At 44.0% G+C, this 20104-nt stretch overlaps 1 protein-coding gene across 4 annotated transcripts in view; it reads left to right on the top strand.

Annotated features, from left to right (window-relative positions):
• The window catches only part of dgkzb (diacylglycerol kinase, zeta b), a 62362-nt gene extending 44212 nt beyond the window's left edge, over positions 1-18150 (top strand). For 3 of the 4 annotated variants that reach the window (XM_044192218.1, XM_044192215.1, XM_044192217.1), the window contains exons 18-33: positions 738-811; positions 1043-1154; positions 2444-2643; positions 3366-3466; positions 3793-3884; positions 5248-5317; positions 5423-5463; positions 6056-6249; positions 7734-7823; positions 10706-10774; positions 10867-10901; positions 11785-11828; positions 12167-12287; positions 14647-14683; positions 14768-14867; positions 17005-18150. In XM_044192218.1, the coding sequence (XP_044048153.1) occupies positions 738-811; positions 1043-1154; positions 2444-2643; positions 3366-3466; positions 3793-3884; positions 5248-5317; positions 5423-5463; positions 6056-6249; positions 7734-7823; positions 10706-10774; positions 10867-10901; positions 11785-11828; positions 12167-12287; positions 14647-14683; positions 14768-14867; positions 17005-17121 (1497 nt within the window). In that variant the 3' untranslated portion in view covers positions 17122-18150. The remainder of the gene's footprint in view (positions 1-737; positions 812-1042; positions 1155-2443; positions 2644-3365; positions 3467-3792; positions 3885-5247; positions 5318-5422; positions 5464-6055; positions 6250-7733; positions 7824-10705; positions 10775-10866; positions 10902-11784; positions 11829-12166; positions 12288-14646; positions 14684-14767; positions 14868-17004) is intronic. The other variant, XM_044192216.1, reaches the window with a different exon arrangement.
• Positions 18151-20104: the final 1954 nt, after the last annotated feature.

The following is a 20104-nucleotide window of genomic DNA, read 5'->3' as shown; positions in this document are numbered from 1 at the left end:
TGAGGTTTGATGACAAGAAGAAAAATGTAAAATATTACCAGACTTATCTGGTAATACGACTTAAAGGTTTAAACAGCACTGTTGTCTCTCGGTCCTGGATTTGAACCCTGCTGAAGCTGACGGGTTCACACGAGTTGCATCATTGTAAACCGCCTCTCCTGTTCAGGGTGCTGGGGCACTGGAGGCTATCCCAGCACACACTGGGAAAGAGGAAGCGTACGTTAAATGGCAATTATTGATATACATCACCACAGATATGCTGTTAATGGTGGATTGAACAGGCTGCTGACACACAAAAATGTGACTGCTGCAGGAAGACTGTGTTCGCTGTAACACTGTAACACAAATCACGGCCCATCGCCCTCAAATGGAAAAACAAGAACAACATTATAATTTAATCAAAATAACTGATCAAAAATAATTGTCTTCTATTACAAACTTTTATATATTTTGTTACGTTATCAGCTGTCTTTATCAGAGTGGTATACGAGCCTATTTGTGGTCAAACAGTCCCTACGAAAGGAAACATGAATTAAAATAGATGCCAAACATACAAGGAAAAATGTTTTATAAAATGGATAAAATACAATATTTACTAGCTCTCTGCCTAATATAAAAATAGAAACTACAGCTAGTCAGTACTCCTGCCTGCAGACTGCTGCTGCAGGAAACACTGACTGTGTGTACACTTACTTTAATGAAACCCTGAGCCTGTTTGTGTTTTCCTCCCGCCTCAGTGCGACGGTACAGACCTGACGGCCAAAGTCCAGGAGATGAAGTTACAGTGTCTGCTCTTCCTCAACATCCCCAGGTACGCTCGGCCGGAGAGGAAAAGAAATACACTTCGTAAAATCTTTGTAAAATGTAAAAGACAGTTTGCTTTAGCCTGTTAAAGCGTGTGAGCATTGACCTCATGGTGTTAATGTTTAAACACTCAGTGCTGTATTTATTTGTTTACTCTTGTTTGACTCCTGGCTGTGAAGGAAATATAAAGCGTTAACATACTGACACGGTAAAGATCAGTAACATGAGTGTGCCGCAGGTACTGTGCCGGCACCGTGCCGTGGGGTCACCCCAGCGAGCATCAGGACTTTGAACCGCAGCGTCACGACGACGGCTGCATCGAGGTCATCGGCTTCACCATGACGTCTCTGGTGAGCTCTCAGCTGAACTCGACCAGACCACTTCAGACCACTTCAGACCTTGGGCCTTTCTCAAACCGGACCCTCCCTACTCCGTCACGGAGTGTACTCTGTTTGTAGCGACACTCGCAGCTGAATGAAGCATGCTTCATTAAGGTGTAGGCTATAAATACAGCGGCAAGCTTGGGGACCAACTTCCCTTTCTTTCTGGCGGAAACAGGAACTGTCATGACTTCTCGTAACCATGGTTTCATATCAGCATCTTTCGGCAGCGGCAACTTTTTTTAACAGGCCAATGGCGAGTGATACATCATCAGTAGGCTCTATAGAAAACTCAATGTCAACACAACTGCAACCTAATTAAAGACAGAAACAATAATATAGAATAAAACAACATGGCTGAGGGGTCTCTTGTAATAATTTTAAGGCATCAATAATGTTCAGTAGTTTCTTGTTGTCTTCTTGTTCATATACTTGTGCAGTGCTAGTTCTCTCATAAAAAAACCAAATAAGGGTTGTGTCCTAATACATTTACATTTGTGGATGTACCTAAAATAAAGTATTCAACAGAAATTCAGAAAGTTTCCAGAAAGCTGCACCTGTTGCTGTGATCCGGCAGCTGTTGGAAGATGAGAGGAGGCTTTTCTTTATTTTATCTCGTTTTTCATTCTGTTTTATAAGCTGCTTGGTTTTTGCAACAGTCCCTGTAAATATACAACACCTTACAATCAAACGAACACGTCTACTGTTTTTGAGACTAGAGAAGGCTATATTTGATTCTAAATACAATGTAACCTTTAAGGTGTTAATGTCTGTATGACAATATTAAATATCTTAAATCTTATTTTAAGCAGTTTACGTTTGTACAGAGCGACTGGTCGATGCAGACTCACTCCCTCCTAATCGGTTTGGGATGACATTAAATATGGCGGTCCTTCCACGTGGACGTGCAAACGGAGGGGAAGTGGGTAGGGAGAGGGTGTCGGGGGTAGTTTGAGAAAGGCACCAGACCACATGAAATCACACCCTGTACTACACAAAGCCAAACAACAAACTTGAGCTCACAATATTTCAAGATACGTTTTATTGTCGTCTGCATAGAAACCAACATAATGAAGTTTTCGTCTCAACACTTTGTATGAAAATGTTTAATTGATCCCCTCCCCGACTCTATATGGCATCATAACTTAGACCAAAGACACCAAACCAGATCACGCGTTCAGGTCAGATGTATATGACTCATGATCATAGTCACCAGCAGCAGCTCTACCTGTCGTTGACCTGTGGTTGTTTGTGTCCAGGCCACGCTGCAGGTGGGCGGTCATGGTGAACGGCTCCATCAGTGTAAAGAAGTGACCCTCACCACCTTCAAGTCCATCCCCATGCAGGTGGATGGAGAGCCCTGCAAGCTGGCACCGTCCATCATCCACATCAACCTGAGGAACCAGGCCAACATGGTGCAGAAGGCCAAGAGGAGGATCTCCATGCCCCATCTCAACGAGTAAAGAATACACTGATGAACACACTACAAACACACTAACAACACTGACCTGTGCTTTGATCCACTATACAGGAAACCACTATACACTGTGGCCCAGATTTACCAAGAAAATGGTGCAACAAGGCCACTTCTGCACTAAGAGCAAGTGTGAAAACAGGAAGCCCCACTAGACAAGATTTATTAGCATCCACCTCTTCGGTCCAGACTGAAGCGTCTCAGCAGCTGCTGGACTGTGATGAAACGTGCTTCATCGTTCATGCTCCCCTCAGGATGAACTGTAATAACTCTGCTGATCCTCTGACTTTCCATCTAGCGCCACCATCAGGTCGACATGTTAACGTGTCCGACACTTTGGTTTCTGACCGAACACCTGCAGAGCTGATGGCGTTCCCATCAGCCTCAGCTGCACTCTGTGTTCACTGCTAACTAGCTAATGTTAGCATGCTAACACACTAAACGATGGCGAACACGGTGAACATTATACCTGCTAAACATCAGCATGTTAGCATAGTAGTAACATCAACATTTCAGTAAGACATTGGGCTGTAAAGAGTGTGACTTTATAGTGAGTTTATGTTTACCAAACCGTACGAGCCTTGTTCCTGACTTTATCGTGCTGTATTAAGTTGTGTATGTATGTGTGTTAACTCTGCGTCGTGTCTCTGTGAGTGTGTGTGTTCAGCTCACAGTATAAATGAAAGTGTTGGTGTGTTTGTGTGCAGTCAGCAGCCTGTTCCTGAGAAGCTGCAGATCAGAGTGAACAGGATCAGCATGGCAGCGTACGAGGCTCTGCACTACGACAAGGACCAGCTGAGGGAGGCCTGTGAGTCAGTGAAGGGTTAACGGATCAATAATGTGCTCAACATGATTAATCAAACAGTCAATCTGTCCCTGAGGGAAACTGAAGCTCTTTACTCGCTTGAGTCACATTGTCAGTGTTTGCTGAGAGCAAACTTGATAAAAACAAGTTGTATCAGCTGCAAACTGACGTCCAACATACAATATATTGATATTTATTTATTTTCACGTGACTTCAGCTTGAATATCAGCTGTTTGTAAATTTGTAGATTCAATCTGTAACATTGCTGTATAATGTTTAGATACTGTAGCAGGACTTTAAAGTTTCAGACGTTTCCTCTGTTTGTGCAGCGACGCCGCTGGGAGTGATCACCGTCCCCGGAGACAGCGACCTGGAGACCTGCCGCCTGCTCATCGAGCGTCTGCACGACAACCTGGACCAGGTACACAGGGGACATGTTCTTAGGGCTGCAAGCTCTTCACATGAATCATTGATCTGTTCTGTCCACCAGAAAGGGAGGGAATTCACAAAAAAGTGGAGGCTCGTGCTCCTTTTGTTTCTATTAATCTGCTGATTATTTGTCATTTAATCAATTCATCATTTACTGTAAAACATCACAAGTTCAAAGAATCACCTCAGATTTAATATTTCAGTCGTTCTCAAACTTTTTCTCTCATGTCTCCCTTTGGAAACCACAAAAGAAAATCAACCCAGCGCGTAAACAGATGAAATATTTATTAACCGTTAATCATGTTATTAGAAACGAAATGAGCCAAGGTGAAACGTATTGAAATAACTTTATCTAGGACAATAACTGGATGTTTCTTTTCATGTATGTTTCTCAAAAGTGCAAAAGGAAAACTGTTATTAGACACAAAAGACTTTTCATATTTTGGATTAGACGTGTTTAGTTCTTCCTGTTAGAAGCATCTTGTTCTTCACATGTTGTCTGAATACAGCCTGCACACTGACGCTGTCGCTGTGTGCTTACTGCTGATGAAGATTTAACTTCGTCAGGTCTGATCCGAATCTAAAGCTGAGTCAAACGGTGTGAAGATGTTTATCAGTGGCGGAAAGTAACTAAATACATTTACTCCAGCACTGTACATATTTTTAGGTACTACACTCGAGCACTTACATTTTCTGCTACTTTAGACTTCGACTGCGCTGCATCTCACAGGCGGTGTTACCGGTTACGTTTCAGGTCAAGAGTTTACATTTAAAAAAACGCAAGTTTATAAAACAAAACATTTTTACAGATTAAACCAGTGTTTCCAGTGTGCAGGTGATGTGTGTGTACCTCTGCTCTTTCCAAAGCCCTGTTCAGATGGGTGGAATATGCAGCGTTGCAGGTCTGTTAACATGACAGCACATTTATGGAAAGAGACGCAGTGTGTGTGATATTCCTGCACTGAATGAACATGTAGAGACAGTCGGTCAGATTATTACTGCTGCTGTAGTCGCAGAGAATCTCCCCTCCTACTGAAGTCGATTAAACTCGTTTTATGTTTTGTGTGCATACACAGCTGAAGATTGAGATAGTGACGTATCACAGTGACGTTAGAAGGCAGTAAGATGCACGTTTAATCTCTCATGTTTAACTTTGTCTTCACGTTAATCTGACAGCGTTCAGTTCAGAAAGTGTCAGGAACGTTTCAGCTTTCAGATTGCCGTCGTGACTTTTACATAAAAGTGAGCGGAGAGCTTATTGAGATCTAAAACTGGGGGGGGGGTACTGTGTCACACCAGCAGTCTAAAAACCCAAAGAAACCGAAAGCTAACAAAGTGTCAATCTGCTCTTTCAGGACTGCGATGCGATGAAGGGAGAGTGTCTGTCTTCACAGAAGTTGTCCATGAAGTGGTGTTTCCTCGACTGTGAGTCCCGAGCAGCTCGCAGCCTCTCAGCCTCTCAGCGCAGAGTTTAGCTCACGCAGAGAAACCTGACACCTGCTGTCTGTCTGTCTGTCTGTCTGTCCTCAGGTACAACAGCTGATCGCTTCTACAGGATCGACCGAGCTCAGGTGTGACGCAGGGTGACGTGCTTCTGCATCGACACATGAAGGACGAAAGCTAAATGGAACCCAGCCATTAGTTATTTTTCTAATATAACCAGTAATGAACTGACATTTGAACTAAAACATAACCTGTCAAAGATTCTTTTATCTTTCCACTGAAACATGAAGCTGGAGCGTATATATATCGTGTAAACAAGGCCGCTGTCACTTTGTGCTGAAAGGAGGCTTCAGAGCCCCGGATGTGTTCACACGTGTCTTTTAATCCGTGCCCAGATACGATTAATGCTTAAAATGCACTAAAACCTGCAGGCGTTCTCACTTTTTGAGACAGAATGAGTTTTTTCTTTCTTCACGCACCGTAAATCAAGAATGTTTGAATAATAGATCGTTTAATAAATAAAACGCCACGAGTCGTAACTAATAACACTCAACACATCTTTAAACGTCTTCAGTGTGCTCCAGAATCTGAATTATAATCCATTTTTCTAAAAGCACATACATTATTATTTCTAAATAACTGTAGAGACCTGATGCGACCTGCAGACGAACACAGAGCCTGAACCAGGTCTTTCCTGACGTTCTGCTTCCTGTCTTCCAGGAGCACCTGAACTACGTGACGGAGATCTCCCAGGAGGAGCTGTACATCCTGGACCCGGAGCTGGTCGCCAAGGAGACGGTGGGCACCTCCCCCGGCATGCCTGACCTGGTGGACTCCGAGGAGCACCAGGACCAGCAGAGGCAGTTCGCCTTCCCCTGCTCCCCGTCCTCCCCCAAATCCTCCCCCGCTCCGAGGTGAGAGGCAGGACAGCGTGATGAAGTGATCAACCGAAATCAGGACATTTTATAAACATCAACGTACTACATCAATAAATATATATATATATATTAAAAGTAAAAGATAGAAAAAGATTTTATGATAATAAGAAACTTCACTTTAAACAAAGTTACAAACAATAAAAGCAAATGAAAAGTAACGAGATCATAGAAACAAACATCATCACAGGAGAACAAACAAAAGCACGGAAAGCTGAAGCCACAAGAAATAAATTAAGTTTTCATAAAACTTTTTTATAAAGGAACCAAGCAGAGCAGAGCCCCGACCTATTATTATTATTATTATCTTTATATTTTAATTAGCGATTAATCTGCCAACTGTTTTCTCAATGAATCCTTTTGTGTATAAAATAGTGAAAAATGCTGTAGATGATATATTTAGATGTCTTGTTTTACAACAGTCCAAAACCCAAAGATATTCACTTTACTATAATAAAACAATGATATACTTTTATTTAAATAAATTATACTTATATTAAATTTTAAATTAAATGTTACTATACTGAGTATTTGTATTACATTGGATTTTCTCTCCTGTTTGTCGTGTCTTTGTTCATTTAGTGTGATTTTTACATTTATTTTAGTTTCCTTCTTTCGAAAATAATCAGTTTACTGTCGTATTTGATATAAATAAATCAAAGCATCAAATCTCACGTTTGAGAAGCTGGAACCATCAAATATTTGGTATTTATGCTTGAAAAATGACTAATTGATTATCAGAAGAGTTGCTGATGAACTCGCTGTGAATAATAGTTTTAGCCGGCTGTTTGCATCAGACTTTATTTCTGTCTTTACTGTCTGCACCGATCACTTTAGTTTCAGTTTGAGTCAGTTTCCCATTATTTCCTCCCCGTTTATTAATCCCTATTTATATATTAGAAATATATCAGGTTGAATGTTTGCAGAATAACATGTGAGTAAGTAAATTGTGAGGATTTAAAAGAGAGAAAAGAACGAGATGGCAGACCTCGGGTGAGTCCTAGTTCCTGCTGTTGCTCTTCACTTCACCTCAGCAGGTCGCTCGATAAATTGTCTTATTGTTCACACACAAGAACGTTTTTACTGCGTTTTTCAGCGTCATAACTTATCCAGATAAGTCAGGAAGAACATCAGCTTGTGCTGGGGGCCTCGGCGTCGCTCCTCCAGCGGGCCCCGTGGGGGCAGAGCGCCACCTGCTGGACAAAGCGTGGATGTGAATGAAGCGGCTCTGACAGCCGGTCGTTATTATCTGCAGCCGTCAGAAATGCTGCGGTCTGAAGGGCTGTTTCCATGGAGACGCTGACCTGAGCCTTTGTCCCTTTGTGGGTTTAGTTTTCCGGGTCACCGAGTCACCCGACGGGACGACCGCTGCCTCCTCGCTCACTCAGAGGCGTTTAGAGTCAGAAGCCAATCACGAGGCGCGCAGGACGAGACGAGAAACAGCAGCTCTGTTTGTGTTTCAGGGCCAGAGACTGTCAGAGGAAGAGGATTTCCAGCGACAGCTCGGTGGCCGAGGCCCTGAACCAGAGCTCGGCCAAGACTACGCTCTGCAGGTACGCACGCACACACACACACACACACATCAGCTAAAACACACACACACGCACAGTCATTCACAATCAGCTAAAACACACACACACACTCACACACATCAGCTAAAACACACACACACACACACACGGCTACACTCACACGCGCACACACACACATCAGCTAAAACACACATCAGCTAAAACACACGCGCACACACACACACACACATCAGCTAAAACACACACACACACACACACACACACACTCACACACACACACTCACACACCAGCTAAAACACACACACACACACACACACGGCTACACTCACACACGCGCGCACACACACGGCTACACTCACACACGCGCACACACACACATCAGCTAAAACACACGCGCACACACACACACACATCAGCTAAAACACACACACACTGACTTTCGTTCGTTACCTGGAAATTTACCCGAGACAAGTTTATTCGTTCAGCTCCAACAACAACGAGGAAGAGCTTTACATAAAAGGTTTTAAGAAAATATATCAAATAAACACAAAAGGCAACGTACCCGAGACACAAAGATTTAAAGATTAAAAATAAGCTTAAGGAACTGGAGAGTAGAAGTGCGAGGTGTGAATATTTAACAAAAGGCAAACAAACGTTTTAAAAGAACAGAGTTGGAGCATAAAAACTGAAGTCTGCTTCTCCAGGTTTAGTTTGGACTCTGGGGACAGAAAGCAGACCTGGTCCCAGACCACCTGACAGGTCTGGGGACAGAAAGCAGACCTGGTCCCAGACCACCTGACAGGTCTGGGGACAGAAAGCAGACCTGGTCCCAGACCACCTGACAGGTCTGGGGACAGAAAGCAGACCTGGTCCCAGACCACCTGACAGGTCTGGACTAACGGAGCAGCGCATCAGAAATCGGTCGCTGCGCTGGTTTCTCAGCATCGTCACAGTGTGTGTGAGCTCATTCTGTGTGTAAATACAGACAGAAAGATAACGATCCAGCTGGCAGAGGAGGAACATCCGTGAAAACTGAGAGAATATTTTAATTTTATAAATAAGTTTTACTCTTAAATTTACTTTGATCTTTCACTCAATTGCCAAACCTTTTTAATTTTAGTGGTTTGATAAACGCGAGGCAGAAACGTCCTGACGCTGATCCACGCTCCGTCCACAGATTGCTCTACATGCTATTTCCCGCTGTGCCTCGCTCAGTGTTGTCTCCAGCTTGCGAACCGCAGTTTGTTTCCTCGTAGGTCAGAGCGAAGATCCACGTTTCATTTCTTAGTTTAGTTAAATGCTAAAGAAACACTTGCGAGCGGTGATTTCTGTGGATGCTGCAGCCTCCCACCACACAGACGCCACAGTGGCTCTTCTTCTTCTCCTCCTCCCTCCTCTAACCGCAGCTGAACAGATTGCAGGCCGGTTGGCTGGAAGCAGCGATGAAATGAGGGCTTTTGTCAGACCTTTAGCATCCAGATCCTTTACTTAAAGGGACGGTTCACCCTCAAGTCAAAGCTGCGCGTCTCCTCTCGTCGTGCTGTTTATGTCCGAGATGGTTTTGCTGCGAGTTGCTGAGTTGTGGAGGTGCCTGCTGCGCTTTGAGCCCCGTGTAGTCCCGTTACAGTGGCGTGCAAAAGCATTCAGCCCCCCTGAGTCAGGACTTCGTAGAACCGCCTTTCGCTGCAGTTACAGGTGCAAGTGTTTTTTGGGTTTGTCTCTACCAGCTTTGCACATCTAGAGACTGACATTTCTGCTCATTCTTCTTTGCAAAATAACTCAGTCAGATTGGATGGAGAGCGTCTGAACAGCAATGATCAAGTCTCGCCTCAGATTCTCAGTGGGATTGAGGTCTGGACTCATGACTATGCTTTGATCTAAACCGTGCCGTTGTCGCTCTGGCTGTATGTTTAGGCTCACTGTCCTCCGCCCAGTCTCAAACCTGACTGACAGGTTTGCTTGCCCTGGATTTGGCTCCATCCATCCAGCTCCCCTGTCCCTGCTGTAGACCGCCATGTTTCACAGTGTGGATAATGTGTTCAGGGTGATGTGCAGTGTTAGTTTCCCACCACACACATAGCGTCTTGCTTTTAGGCCAAAAACTTCAATTTTGGTCTCATTTAGCCTGAGATTAGATTGCTCACAGGTGGACTCTGTTTACGAATTAGGTGACTACTGAAGGCAGTTGGCTGCACTGGATTTTATTCAGGGGTATCAGAGTAAAGGGGCTGAATGCTTTTGCACGCCACACTTTTCAGAGTTTAATTAAATTAAAAAACACTTTGAAAACCGTGTATAATTTTCCTTCCACTTCACAATTATGCGCCACTTTGTGTTGGCCTATCACATGGAGTCCCAGTAACATACATTTACGTTTGTGGTTGTAACGTGAAAAAATGTGGGAACGTTCAAGGAGTATGAATGCTTTTGCACGCCACTGTATATCTTTGTTTTACATGCTGTTGGTGAGTTGAATTTGTAGCAATGCATCATTTTTTATAATCTTATTTTCTGAAAGTCTTCATTTGAAAAGTAACCAGCTGTACTTTTTACTTAACTACATTTATCTCCGATAAGAGAAGTATAAAGTATCATAAAATGGAAATACGCAAGTAAAATACAAAAAACTGTAAACGTACTTTCCACCACTGTGAGATTTTCATGTCACATCGATGGGAAATCATTTCTCCGATAACTTCATTATTTCACCCAAACAGGAACTAAATTAACTTTGTTTGTCTTGTCACAGTGTTATCAGTGTGTGTGTGTGTGTGTGTGTGCGTGCCACACTGTCAGCTTTGAAACACTTCTTGTACCTCGTGCTGTAACACTGCTGGCACCATGTGCTGTCGCTGCTACTGATCCTGTCACCTGTGCATCTTGTCCTGTATGTGATCCGAAGGAGGGGGGCAAAGATTCTCAATGTCCATCGCTCCAATACCACCCTCGCTGATTTCAGCCCCGTCATTAGGTACGCCTCCGTTCAGTGTGCGAGCCGCTCCGTCTGTTCAGGTCCGACTGATTCGTGTCTAACGTTTTCTTTTGCTTCTCTCTGTCTCACAGTCCTTCCAGCGCTACCTCGCCCGACCCCGAGAAAGGTAACGCTTCCTGATGTTGGTGCTTCCGCAGCTGCAACTCTTGAACAATAACGCTGTGACTGATTTCTGAAGTAATGAAAGTATTTAGAGAACTTTCTACTGAATGTCTTGGAACCATAAAACCGTCCTCGACAAACAAAATGTGGGAAATGGAGGGATGAAGGTGAGCTGCGAGGGGAGAGAGTCATCGCAACAAGCCCTCCAGCTGCTGACAGCTTATGTCCTCTGAGAATCCTAACATCTGTCCTGCGTCTCTGTGGCAGGAAGGTTATAAAGCTTTACTAAAAGTGCTTCAGGTGGACATTACGTTTAAAAAAGTACTGATGATTAGATTGATGTGATTCCTGAGTTCTTTAGTTTTCTGTTGCACTTCAACAGGACAAGTTTTTGAAAATGTTTTTCTTTCCTCTTCTGAGCGAACTGAGCGTCGGGACGGCAGACCCGGCGTCCCGGATCGTTTTCTACACCTGTGTTTTCAGAAGAATATTACCCGGCTGCGTTGTAGTTTTCATTTTTCAGACAAATTGTTTAGAAAATCAGGAAAGATTGCGTTGTGTTGACCGTCTGATGCTCAGAGGTTCTCAGGCTGAGGCTCGGGGCCCTGCCAAGGGCCCACAAGATGAATCTTAGAGGTCAGAAATATACATAAAATAATGTATATTTTTAAAACCTTCTTCTGATGCTTTTAGTTTTCTTTCTTTATGCCTCTAAAATGATTCAAATCAAACAATCTATAAAGTGAAAATCCCTCTGATTGAACTGCTTGCAGCTCGTGGCCGTATCCAAACTGCTACGTTTGTTTGTGTTAAAGAGTCGGAAACGTGGAGTTCATGTTGTTGAAAATGTGGCTGAACTGTAATTCATAATGTTTCTGTTTTTTTAGATGCAGCGTTGATCAGCTGCATCAAGACTGAAGACCTAAACAGAGTGAGTCTGTAAACCGAAAAATCTTACCGCTCATTTCCTCTGAACCATATTTTACTTTCAGTTTGTTCCTGCGGGACTGAAGTTTTTAAGCTCGATTCTGCGTTTATTTAATGCCAGAGACTGAAATCGATGGCGCAGTGACTCTGTCTGTCTGCCTGTCTGCCTGTCTGCCTGTCTGTCTGTCTGTCTGTCTGTCTGTCTGCCTTCCTGTCTGTCTGTCTGTCTGTCTGTCTGCCTGCCTGCCTGCCTGCCTGCCTGTCTGTCTGTCTGTCTGTCTGTCTGCCTGCCTGTCTGTCTGTCTGCCTGTCTGTCTGTCTGCCTGTCTGTCTGTCGTGCAGCTGATGGAGCTCCACCAGCAGGGGGCGGACCTCCTGCTGCAGGACGCCGCCGGCTGCACGCTGCTGCACCACGCTGTGGAGGCCGGCAGCAAAGAGATCCTCAAGTACCTCCTTGACAACGGTGAGAGACTCGTGGAGAAGTCTGAAAACAGCTCTCACACACACACACACACACACACACACACACAGACGTCATTGAAAGGTCAGGTTTTTTCTGCATTTGCACGCCATCACAAATCTTATTTTACAACTATATTACAGTTTTACAGACGGACTAGAAACCATCTAAACATCCCCGCGCTGCCCTCCGGCTGCATTCAGCTGTGTCATTTTGTTTTATTGAGTCCTAAAACTTTAATTTAATTTAAAACAAGTAAGAAATGGTGGTGACATTATTTCACCTGTTTTTAATGCAAATAAATTAGTTTCAGTAGTTTTCTTTAATCCCGTTTTTCCTTCTGTTTTACTTTGACTTGTTTTGTGATGCAGAACATTTCTATAAAATAGCTGAAACAAAGAAAACTGTCGAACTCTGTCTCCGGCTCCTTTTTATTGGCTGATCTCTGTCACGTTATAAAGAGTTTTTACGTGATTTATTTTCTGATCTGTTTCAAATGATTCTGATGGCAGAAGTTTGCAGAAAAATGTGACAAAATCCCAGTGAAGTCTGGTGTGTCACTTTCAGTGGGAACTTCCCCAGGTCACATTAACACAGCCTGTTCCCACCACTGGGGGGCGCCGGCAGCACAACACGGTGGCTGGAAGAAAAACACAAAGTCCTGAAGGTCTGACAGCTGACTCGACCTGTTGAGGCTGGAGGCGTTTCCAGTGTGCACCTGCAGAAAGGACAGAAAGCTCAGCCTCTACTGCTCCCTGCTGTCATGTTCCTTCAAAGGCAAATAGCAAATGCTCATCCTTAATGTTTATGTATAGAGAAATAAATATATTCAATACTAACTTTATTCATGTAGCACCATTTAAAAACCAAGCTACAAAGAGCTTTACAGTAAAAACAAAGAATAAAAGTAAATAAAAAGCTGCTGGTGCTGAAGGGCCTGAAGCGGTCGTTCAGCTGACATCCGAGTCTTAATTCCAGCGAGGCGGGACAAAATCAAGAATACTGAGTGGTACCGGGCGTTATCGGGACATACATGAATTAGTTTTATTCTTGTGTTACGGGTCCTTTAAAAAGTCTTGCTTTACAACATTGAGTCTAAATGGATTCAGTGTGGCTGTTCGGACACTTTTCCATTAAATCCCCTTTAAAACGTGAAAACGTCCAAGGGGACGCTTTTACTTGCTACTGTCACTGTAACAGTTGAATCGGGATGATTGTAAGCTGATTTTATAGCACAGTGAAATGAGCGTAAACACTGACAGCGTGCTCATGGTTAATGCACTGAAACAGCGTGGGAACGTCTGTCCTCAGCCGTGTATTGCTGATGTTTGGACAGCTCGGTCTCTGTCTGCGTCCCCCTGCTTGTGTCACGACTGCAGCAGCAAGACCACATCGGGGTTTCAGATTCTGTGGATGCAGCTCAGTTTACCAGCAGGCGTGTGTGAGATGTTTAGCTGCCGTCCTGTTAGTCGCTGCAGTGTGATTGGTTAGTTTAACTTCCTGCTCCGACAGCTGCAGAACATGTCGGTGTGTTTTTTTAAATTTGTCTTGTTTGCAAATATTTTATTGATATTTTAATTCATTCATTCTTTTGTTTATTTATTTTTTTTATAAAATATAAGCTACAATATGTGGGGACAATAAAGATTCTTATATCTCATAACTGGTCTGCCAATACTTTCAGCTGAGCACACACACACTGACAGCATATTAAACATAAAACATCCCTCAGTAAGTTCATATCCTCCGACTGTTTGGTCTGAATACGTTTTCTTAATCTGAATAATAATTAAACACTTCCTGTCCTTTTGTTGTCCCTCTTCAGTTTGTCGCAGTCGGAGCTTTTATCTGCACAAGCTCTTGTTTTACTTGCATGAAGGTGTGTCTGTACCTGTGTGAGTCTTTGTGCACATATACATTTTTTTTTCTTTTATAATAATTGTATTTTTTTTCAAATTTGCAAATAAATAAACAAACAAATCTTGACACAAACAACTCCTGTGCGTTTTCAGGCAGTGATCAGTTTTTTTGGCTTTAAACACAAAGACTTTATGAACGGTCTGTTGGTTTGTTCCCTCGAATCCCCCTCGTTTATAATCGATCACCTGTTGCTCTTGTCTGCAGTATTTACAGTGGATTTATATATCTTGTATATGTGTTGGCCCAGACCTCCACACGGTATCTAAAATATGGTTTCCTGTAATCCAACATGTACTTGGCTTTGTTCAGACACTCTTATAGGCGTGTGGTGCATTTCTTCCACTATCTTACATGTTGTTCATGTCGTAAGATAAAGGTGCGTTTCTCCACACAGTTCACTGATGACGTGTTTTTCTCAGTGCATCTTGTTTTTGTCTCGTAGTGCCCGCATCTCACCTGGACATAACGGAGAAGGAGACGTAAGTCAAGTTTCTGTCCTGCCTTTAATCGAGTTTATCGCGTCGGTTTTTACGTGTTGTTCACATTTCTGTTGTGTGTTTCAGAGGCGAGACGGCGCTCCATAAAGCCGCCTCCTCCTGTCAGAGGAGTATCTGTCACTACCTGGTGGAGGCCGGGGCGTCGCTCATGAAGACGGACCTGCAGGTAAACAGACACTCACCTGTAAAACACACTGTCAGGTGACACCTGGTTTAACTGTCTGTGTGCAAATCAAATTCTTCCCTCCTGATGCGAGTTCGGTCTGCAAAATGACTAAATGTCTCAAAAACAAAGCTTGGAGAAAAGTTGAAGCCATGCAGGAGTCGATAATAAGCCCATAAGTAATTTATTAAATTATTTCAGTTAATGATAAATTAATAAAGCAGCCAAGGTAACTCTAGGCAAAGTTATTAAAGGGGCAGTTCACCCCAAAATCTAAACCACACATGTCTCCTCTCACCTGCAGAGCTGTTTATCACCTGGATAGTTTCGGTGTGAGCTGCAGAGCTTTGGAGATATCGGCCGTAGAGACGTCTGCATTGTTTGAATATAACGGGAATATAGGACACTCGGCTCGTGGAGCTCAAAGCGCCAAAAAAACACGTTTGAAAAACTCAACAGCAGCGTCTGTTTCCAGAAATCCTGAAGTTACTGAAGATCGTCCACAGATTTCAAGGTCTTGAGCACCACAAAAACATGTATAATAATAATAATAATAATAATAATAATAATAATAATAATGTTGCAGCTGAGGCTGATGGGAACGCCAGCAGCTCTGCAGGTCAGAAACCAAAGTGTCGGACACGTTAACATGTCGACCTGATGGTGGCGCTAGATGGAAAGTCAGAGGATCAGCAGAGTTATTACAGTTCATCCTGAGGGGAGCATGAACGATGAAGCACGTCTCATCACAGTCCAGCAGCTGCTGAGACGCTTCAGTCTGCACCAAAATGGCCGACTTTAACATCCGTGTATCCGTGCTGCTGACGAGGCCTAAACAATGACAGTTCATCACTAAGATTTAAACGTAACTGTTGATAATTTCCTAATCAGTTCGTAATAGTTTTCTGGAAAGAACTCCCCCTCCCCCCTCTTTGACTGGATGAAGTGATGATTATTGGTGATGTTTTAGATGAGTGGCGCTCAGCAGTGGCAGCTTCCTGCTGTAGGAGGCGGCTTTGTGAGGCGTTCTCAGGCGCAGTGACGGCCACCAGCCTGAGCTGTCCCACCGCACTTTAAATGGATCTCCAGCAGTATTTGACCCACTTCTATAAAGTGATTAATGTTGTGTGTCATTGAGAAACGAAGCGCCGCGGGGTCCCCGGCCTCGCTCCGGCTCACACAAAGGCCGTGGCTCACCGTTGTCATGGTGAAGCCAGTGGTAACAGGAAGCAGCCCATAATCTGAGGGGTGTTTTCTTCTTCTCCTCTCCGTGAAAAGCGTTCATGTGTTACTCAGTGTGTCCAGTGTTGGTGTGGAGCCGAGATTCACTGCAGGGACAGAGAGGAGCTGAGAGGCTTCCCTTTATTATTCTGCCTTCATTTCTCACACTGTCCACCTGTCTGTCTGTCCGCCTGTCTGTCCGCCTGTCTGTCGATCAAACTCTAGTAACGCCAAATCACTTCCACATTGATCGATGGCCTTTAATAACGGCTGAAGCGTTTCCTCACTGTGCAAAATAACGTTACACAGATTCATTCGGCTCCGGCTCTCTGTCTCGTGATCAAAGCTCGGAGCAGGAGACATTCAGGGAGCAGCTTCTCGGTTAGAAAGACGAACGTCTCCGGCCGCAGCTCCGATCAGTCGCTGATTAATGTTCATTCTGAGAAACGTGACGGCCGAACAGAAGTAAACCTGTCTGTTGTTGGTTCGTGAGTCTGAACTCGACCAGAGATCCTCTGTGAGGGAGGACGCTCCGCTCTGCAGCACCGCTGTACAACAGAGAGTTTCTGTAGTCCAACAGAGTGAGACGTCGTCTCTCATAAAGCCCTCAGCTGGTCTCAGGTCAGTTTCAGGAGTCACATCCTCCAGTTAAACCTTCAGTCACATCAGATCAACAATGAATGAATCACCTGAATAGTTTTGACTCACGACCTTCAGTGTTTGGATCAAGACGCTCGTGAAAAGTAAGGTGTCGGGTTTAGTCGCTTCAGCTGTGATTTCTGTGTCAGATACATATTTAATCAACATCCATGTAAGTATCAGATCGGACTCGGCATCGGCGGAGACTCCGGGTTGAAGGACTCGGACTGGGATCGCGGCTAAAAACCTATCTGACTAAATGTCCCCGTCTCTGTTTCAGGGCGAGACTCCCAAACAGCGCTCTGAGAAGGCCAACGACCGGGAACTGGCCGAATATCTGGAGAACCGCCAACATTACCAGATGATCCAGAGAGAAGACCAAGAGACGGCGGTCTGAAGTCCACCCTGTCTGTCCAAAACATCTGTCTGTCCTTAGGTCTTTCGTTTATTTACTCCTTCCTCCGCAGGGTCAAAGAGCACAGTTAGGCCTAACTCCGCAGACCGGGCGTATAGACGGCAACATATCAGCTAGTGCTTCTCCTCTGCTGTAACGGGCAGGAGGCCGGTAGACACATAAAAACGGATTATCATCATTTTTTTTTTTTCCCTCAAACTGCTTTAATTGACCAGAGCTGACGCTTCGTTGTGGATGAAGTCGGGTTTGTAGAAGCCTGAAAACGCCTCGGTCCTCCGGTCGAGTCCAAACTAAAGAACCTAAAAGCCTCTGGACACTAAAGTGAATTCAACCGCGTCTCCTCAGGCCACAAAGACTTTCAGATCTGCAAACTGCGTTTTGAATGTGGCTTTATCGACTCAGCGTTAGCGCTCTGACTTCTGTGTTAAACGACAAAGATGTGTGTACAGTAAAGTGCCGTTGACGGGAAACAACGGCTGCTTTGACCGAACAGCGACTGCATTCATGTGTCTGCAGCTGAACGGGAAAACGTGTCTTCTTTCCAGCTTCTAGCGACCTTCTGGATGTATGTGTTTACTCGACAGAAATAAGTGTTTGTCCAGACTCTGAATATTTAACTTAGACACAGATGAATTTAGCTATTTATGATTTACTTGTGGAGATGAAACACATGTCGCTTGTGATCAAACGCACTGAAGCGAGTCGTCCACTGCTTCAGTCTGAATTTTAGATATTTCGGTCAACATATGAGATTTGTTTTTGTAATTATTTTTTTTGTCTGTTACATAACTGTAAAGCAAATGGCTGCCAGCAGGATGTTTTCATTGTGATGTGTATCTACTGTGTAAACAGTTCTAAACAGAAGCTGAAGCCAGATTCTGCCAAAGCAGTCGAGTCTGTATTAATAATAAGTAACAGTCAGTGACATCATACTGTATGATATTGGAGTAATAACTGTTTTGTTTGGTTTTATCATTTCTGAGTGACCTGCAATAAAGCATGTCAGTTACAGTTTTCTGTGAGGACAGTGAAATTATTCCCAAGAAGCAACCGTTCGATTTATATTGACAGAAAATTAATCCGCAACTGTTTTGATAATCGATTAATCAGTTGAGTCTTTAAAAAAAAAAGAAAGAAGAAGCAAAAATAACAAATATTCCAGCTCCTTAATTGTTTGGATTCGCAGTTTTTCTGTGTTGTGCGTGATTGTGAATCCATCGTTTCTGGGTTTTCGAGTGTTGATTTGTTTAATAAGTAACAATCAGCAGATCGATCAATAATGAAAATAACTGTTAGTTCAGTTTTAAACTTTTCTGATTTTGATTTGTCGAACTACCTGATCATATTATTAATCCTTTAAACATCCGATCAGACTGACTCTCGAGAAAATTCATGTTGACAATTTTAAACATTTTAAAATATTTTAAACCATTTTTTTTTTTCACACTGCGAGAAAAAAACAGTTACTTGAGTTTTTCTTTTTGTTGATTCACCGAACTTAAAGGGCGTTTCCACCGCAGGAGCTTTCCGTTTCCCAGGAACTAAACCTGGGCTTCTAAATTCAGTTCCTGTCGGATAGTTTTAGGTCGGGGGGGGTACTTTCTGAAAGGTCGGGAAGTTTAGGGGCGGGGTTTGTAGGGCTGACGTCGCTGATTGGTCGAACACAGACACTGCGGCTTCTTCAACGAGGAAGTCCTCCAGCACCGCGGTTACGTTCTAATTAAAGCAGAAATAAATAACCGTCAAACTCCGCAGATCGTCGCCGTGGAGACAGACGGCCTCCTTTTCATCCGTTACATCAGACTCGAGCAGCAGAGTCGCCGAGTCGCCGTTTTCTGTGCGGAAACTCGTTCTTCAATCCGTCACCGGCCTCATTTCTCTAAACACGGTTCTTCAGCTGCCGTCCAACGTGTAGTTCCTGAGATCAGTTCCTCGGGTTCCACAGTTTCTGGAACTCTTTGGTCAAAAATTAATTATTATTAATTAAGTAATTACTACGGAGCCAACCTAAATAAAACCTTTGTTTTAACTTTACAGGTTGGATTAGTTTCGTGTTTCTTTACTAACTGAATGTTGCTCGGTTCCCTGAGCACATGCGGCTTGTTGCTGCACTGCGGTTGATCGTGTGCAACAAACGACAAACCATAACAATGCATTCTGGGTAATATGAACCCCTGAAGGCTGAGGTCTACTTTCAGAGAGTTTACAGGAGTAATCGGAGTAACGCAGCAGCAGGGAGGAGGAGGAGGAGTGCTGAGGGCTAAACAACACCAAGTCCTGGTGTGAGAGCGGACCTGAAGGTTTCCCTCCCTCGCTCTCCGGTCCCAGCTGCAGGCTTTAACAATGGCCTCCACGCATGACTGAGCCATCAGAGCGCTCTGAGACTTTATTCTGGCTGTTTGCCACCGAGAGGAGAACAGAGCGGAGGACACAGACCTCTGACGCAGAACTAAAGTATTTTCCATTTCATTTCAAATGTACATTCGGACGCTTTGACAGAAACGTGTGTGTTGCTCTCTGTTTCCTCTCGGTTCTCGGCGGAGCTACTTCCTACGTAAGAAACGAAAAGGTGGACTGAATAACGATGAACACTTTGGCTCCGATCAGCGCGCTCGGGGGGTTTTGCTGCTACAGCCTTTACATGGTCTGGTGCGACCAGAGTCCAAGTAAACCCGGTACACCTCACAGAAGACATGAGGCGTACTGAGCTACTTCACTGTAGTATCTTCAGTGGGAATATTGTACTTTTGACTCCACTACATTAATCTGACGTCTCAGCCCGTTCTCATTCCCCGGGCGTCAAATAGCGACGTTTCGTCACGCCCCTCTGCGTCGTGCACAGACGCACACGGTACCCTTTAGCGTTTGTATGGGGACGCGTGGACGTCCTGCTACCTAACCAAGCACTTTCTGAAGGCGTCTCCTACAAACGCTGAAGGGTACAACGGCGAGGGGCGTGACGAAA

Source organism: Siniperca chuatsi, linkage group LG4 (assembly GCF_020085105.1).
Source record: "Siniperca chuatsi isolate FFG_IHB_CAS linkage group LG4, ASM2008510v1, whole genome shotgun sequence".
Classification (NCBI taxonomy): Eukaryota; Metazoa; Chordata; class Actinopteri; order Centrarchiformes; family Sinipercidae; genus Siniperca; species Siniperca chuatsi.
This window is presented reverse-complemented; position numbering and strand designations above follow the sequence as displayed.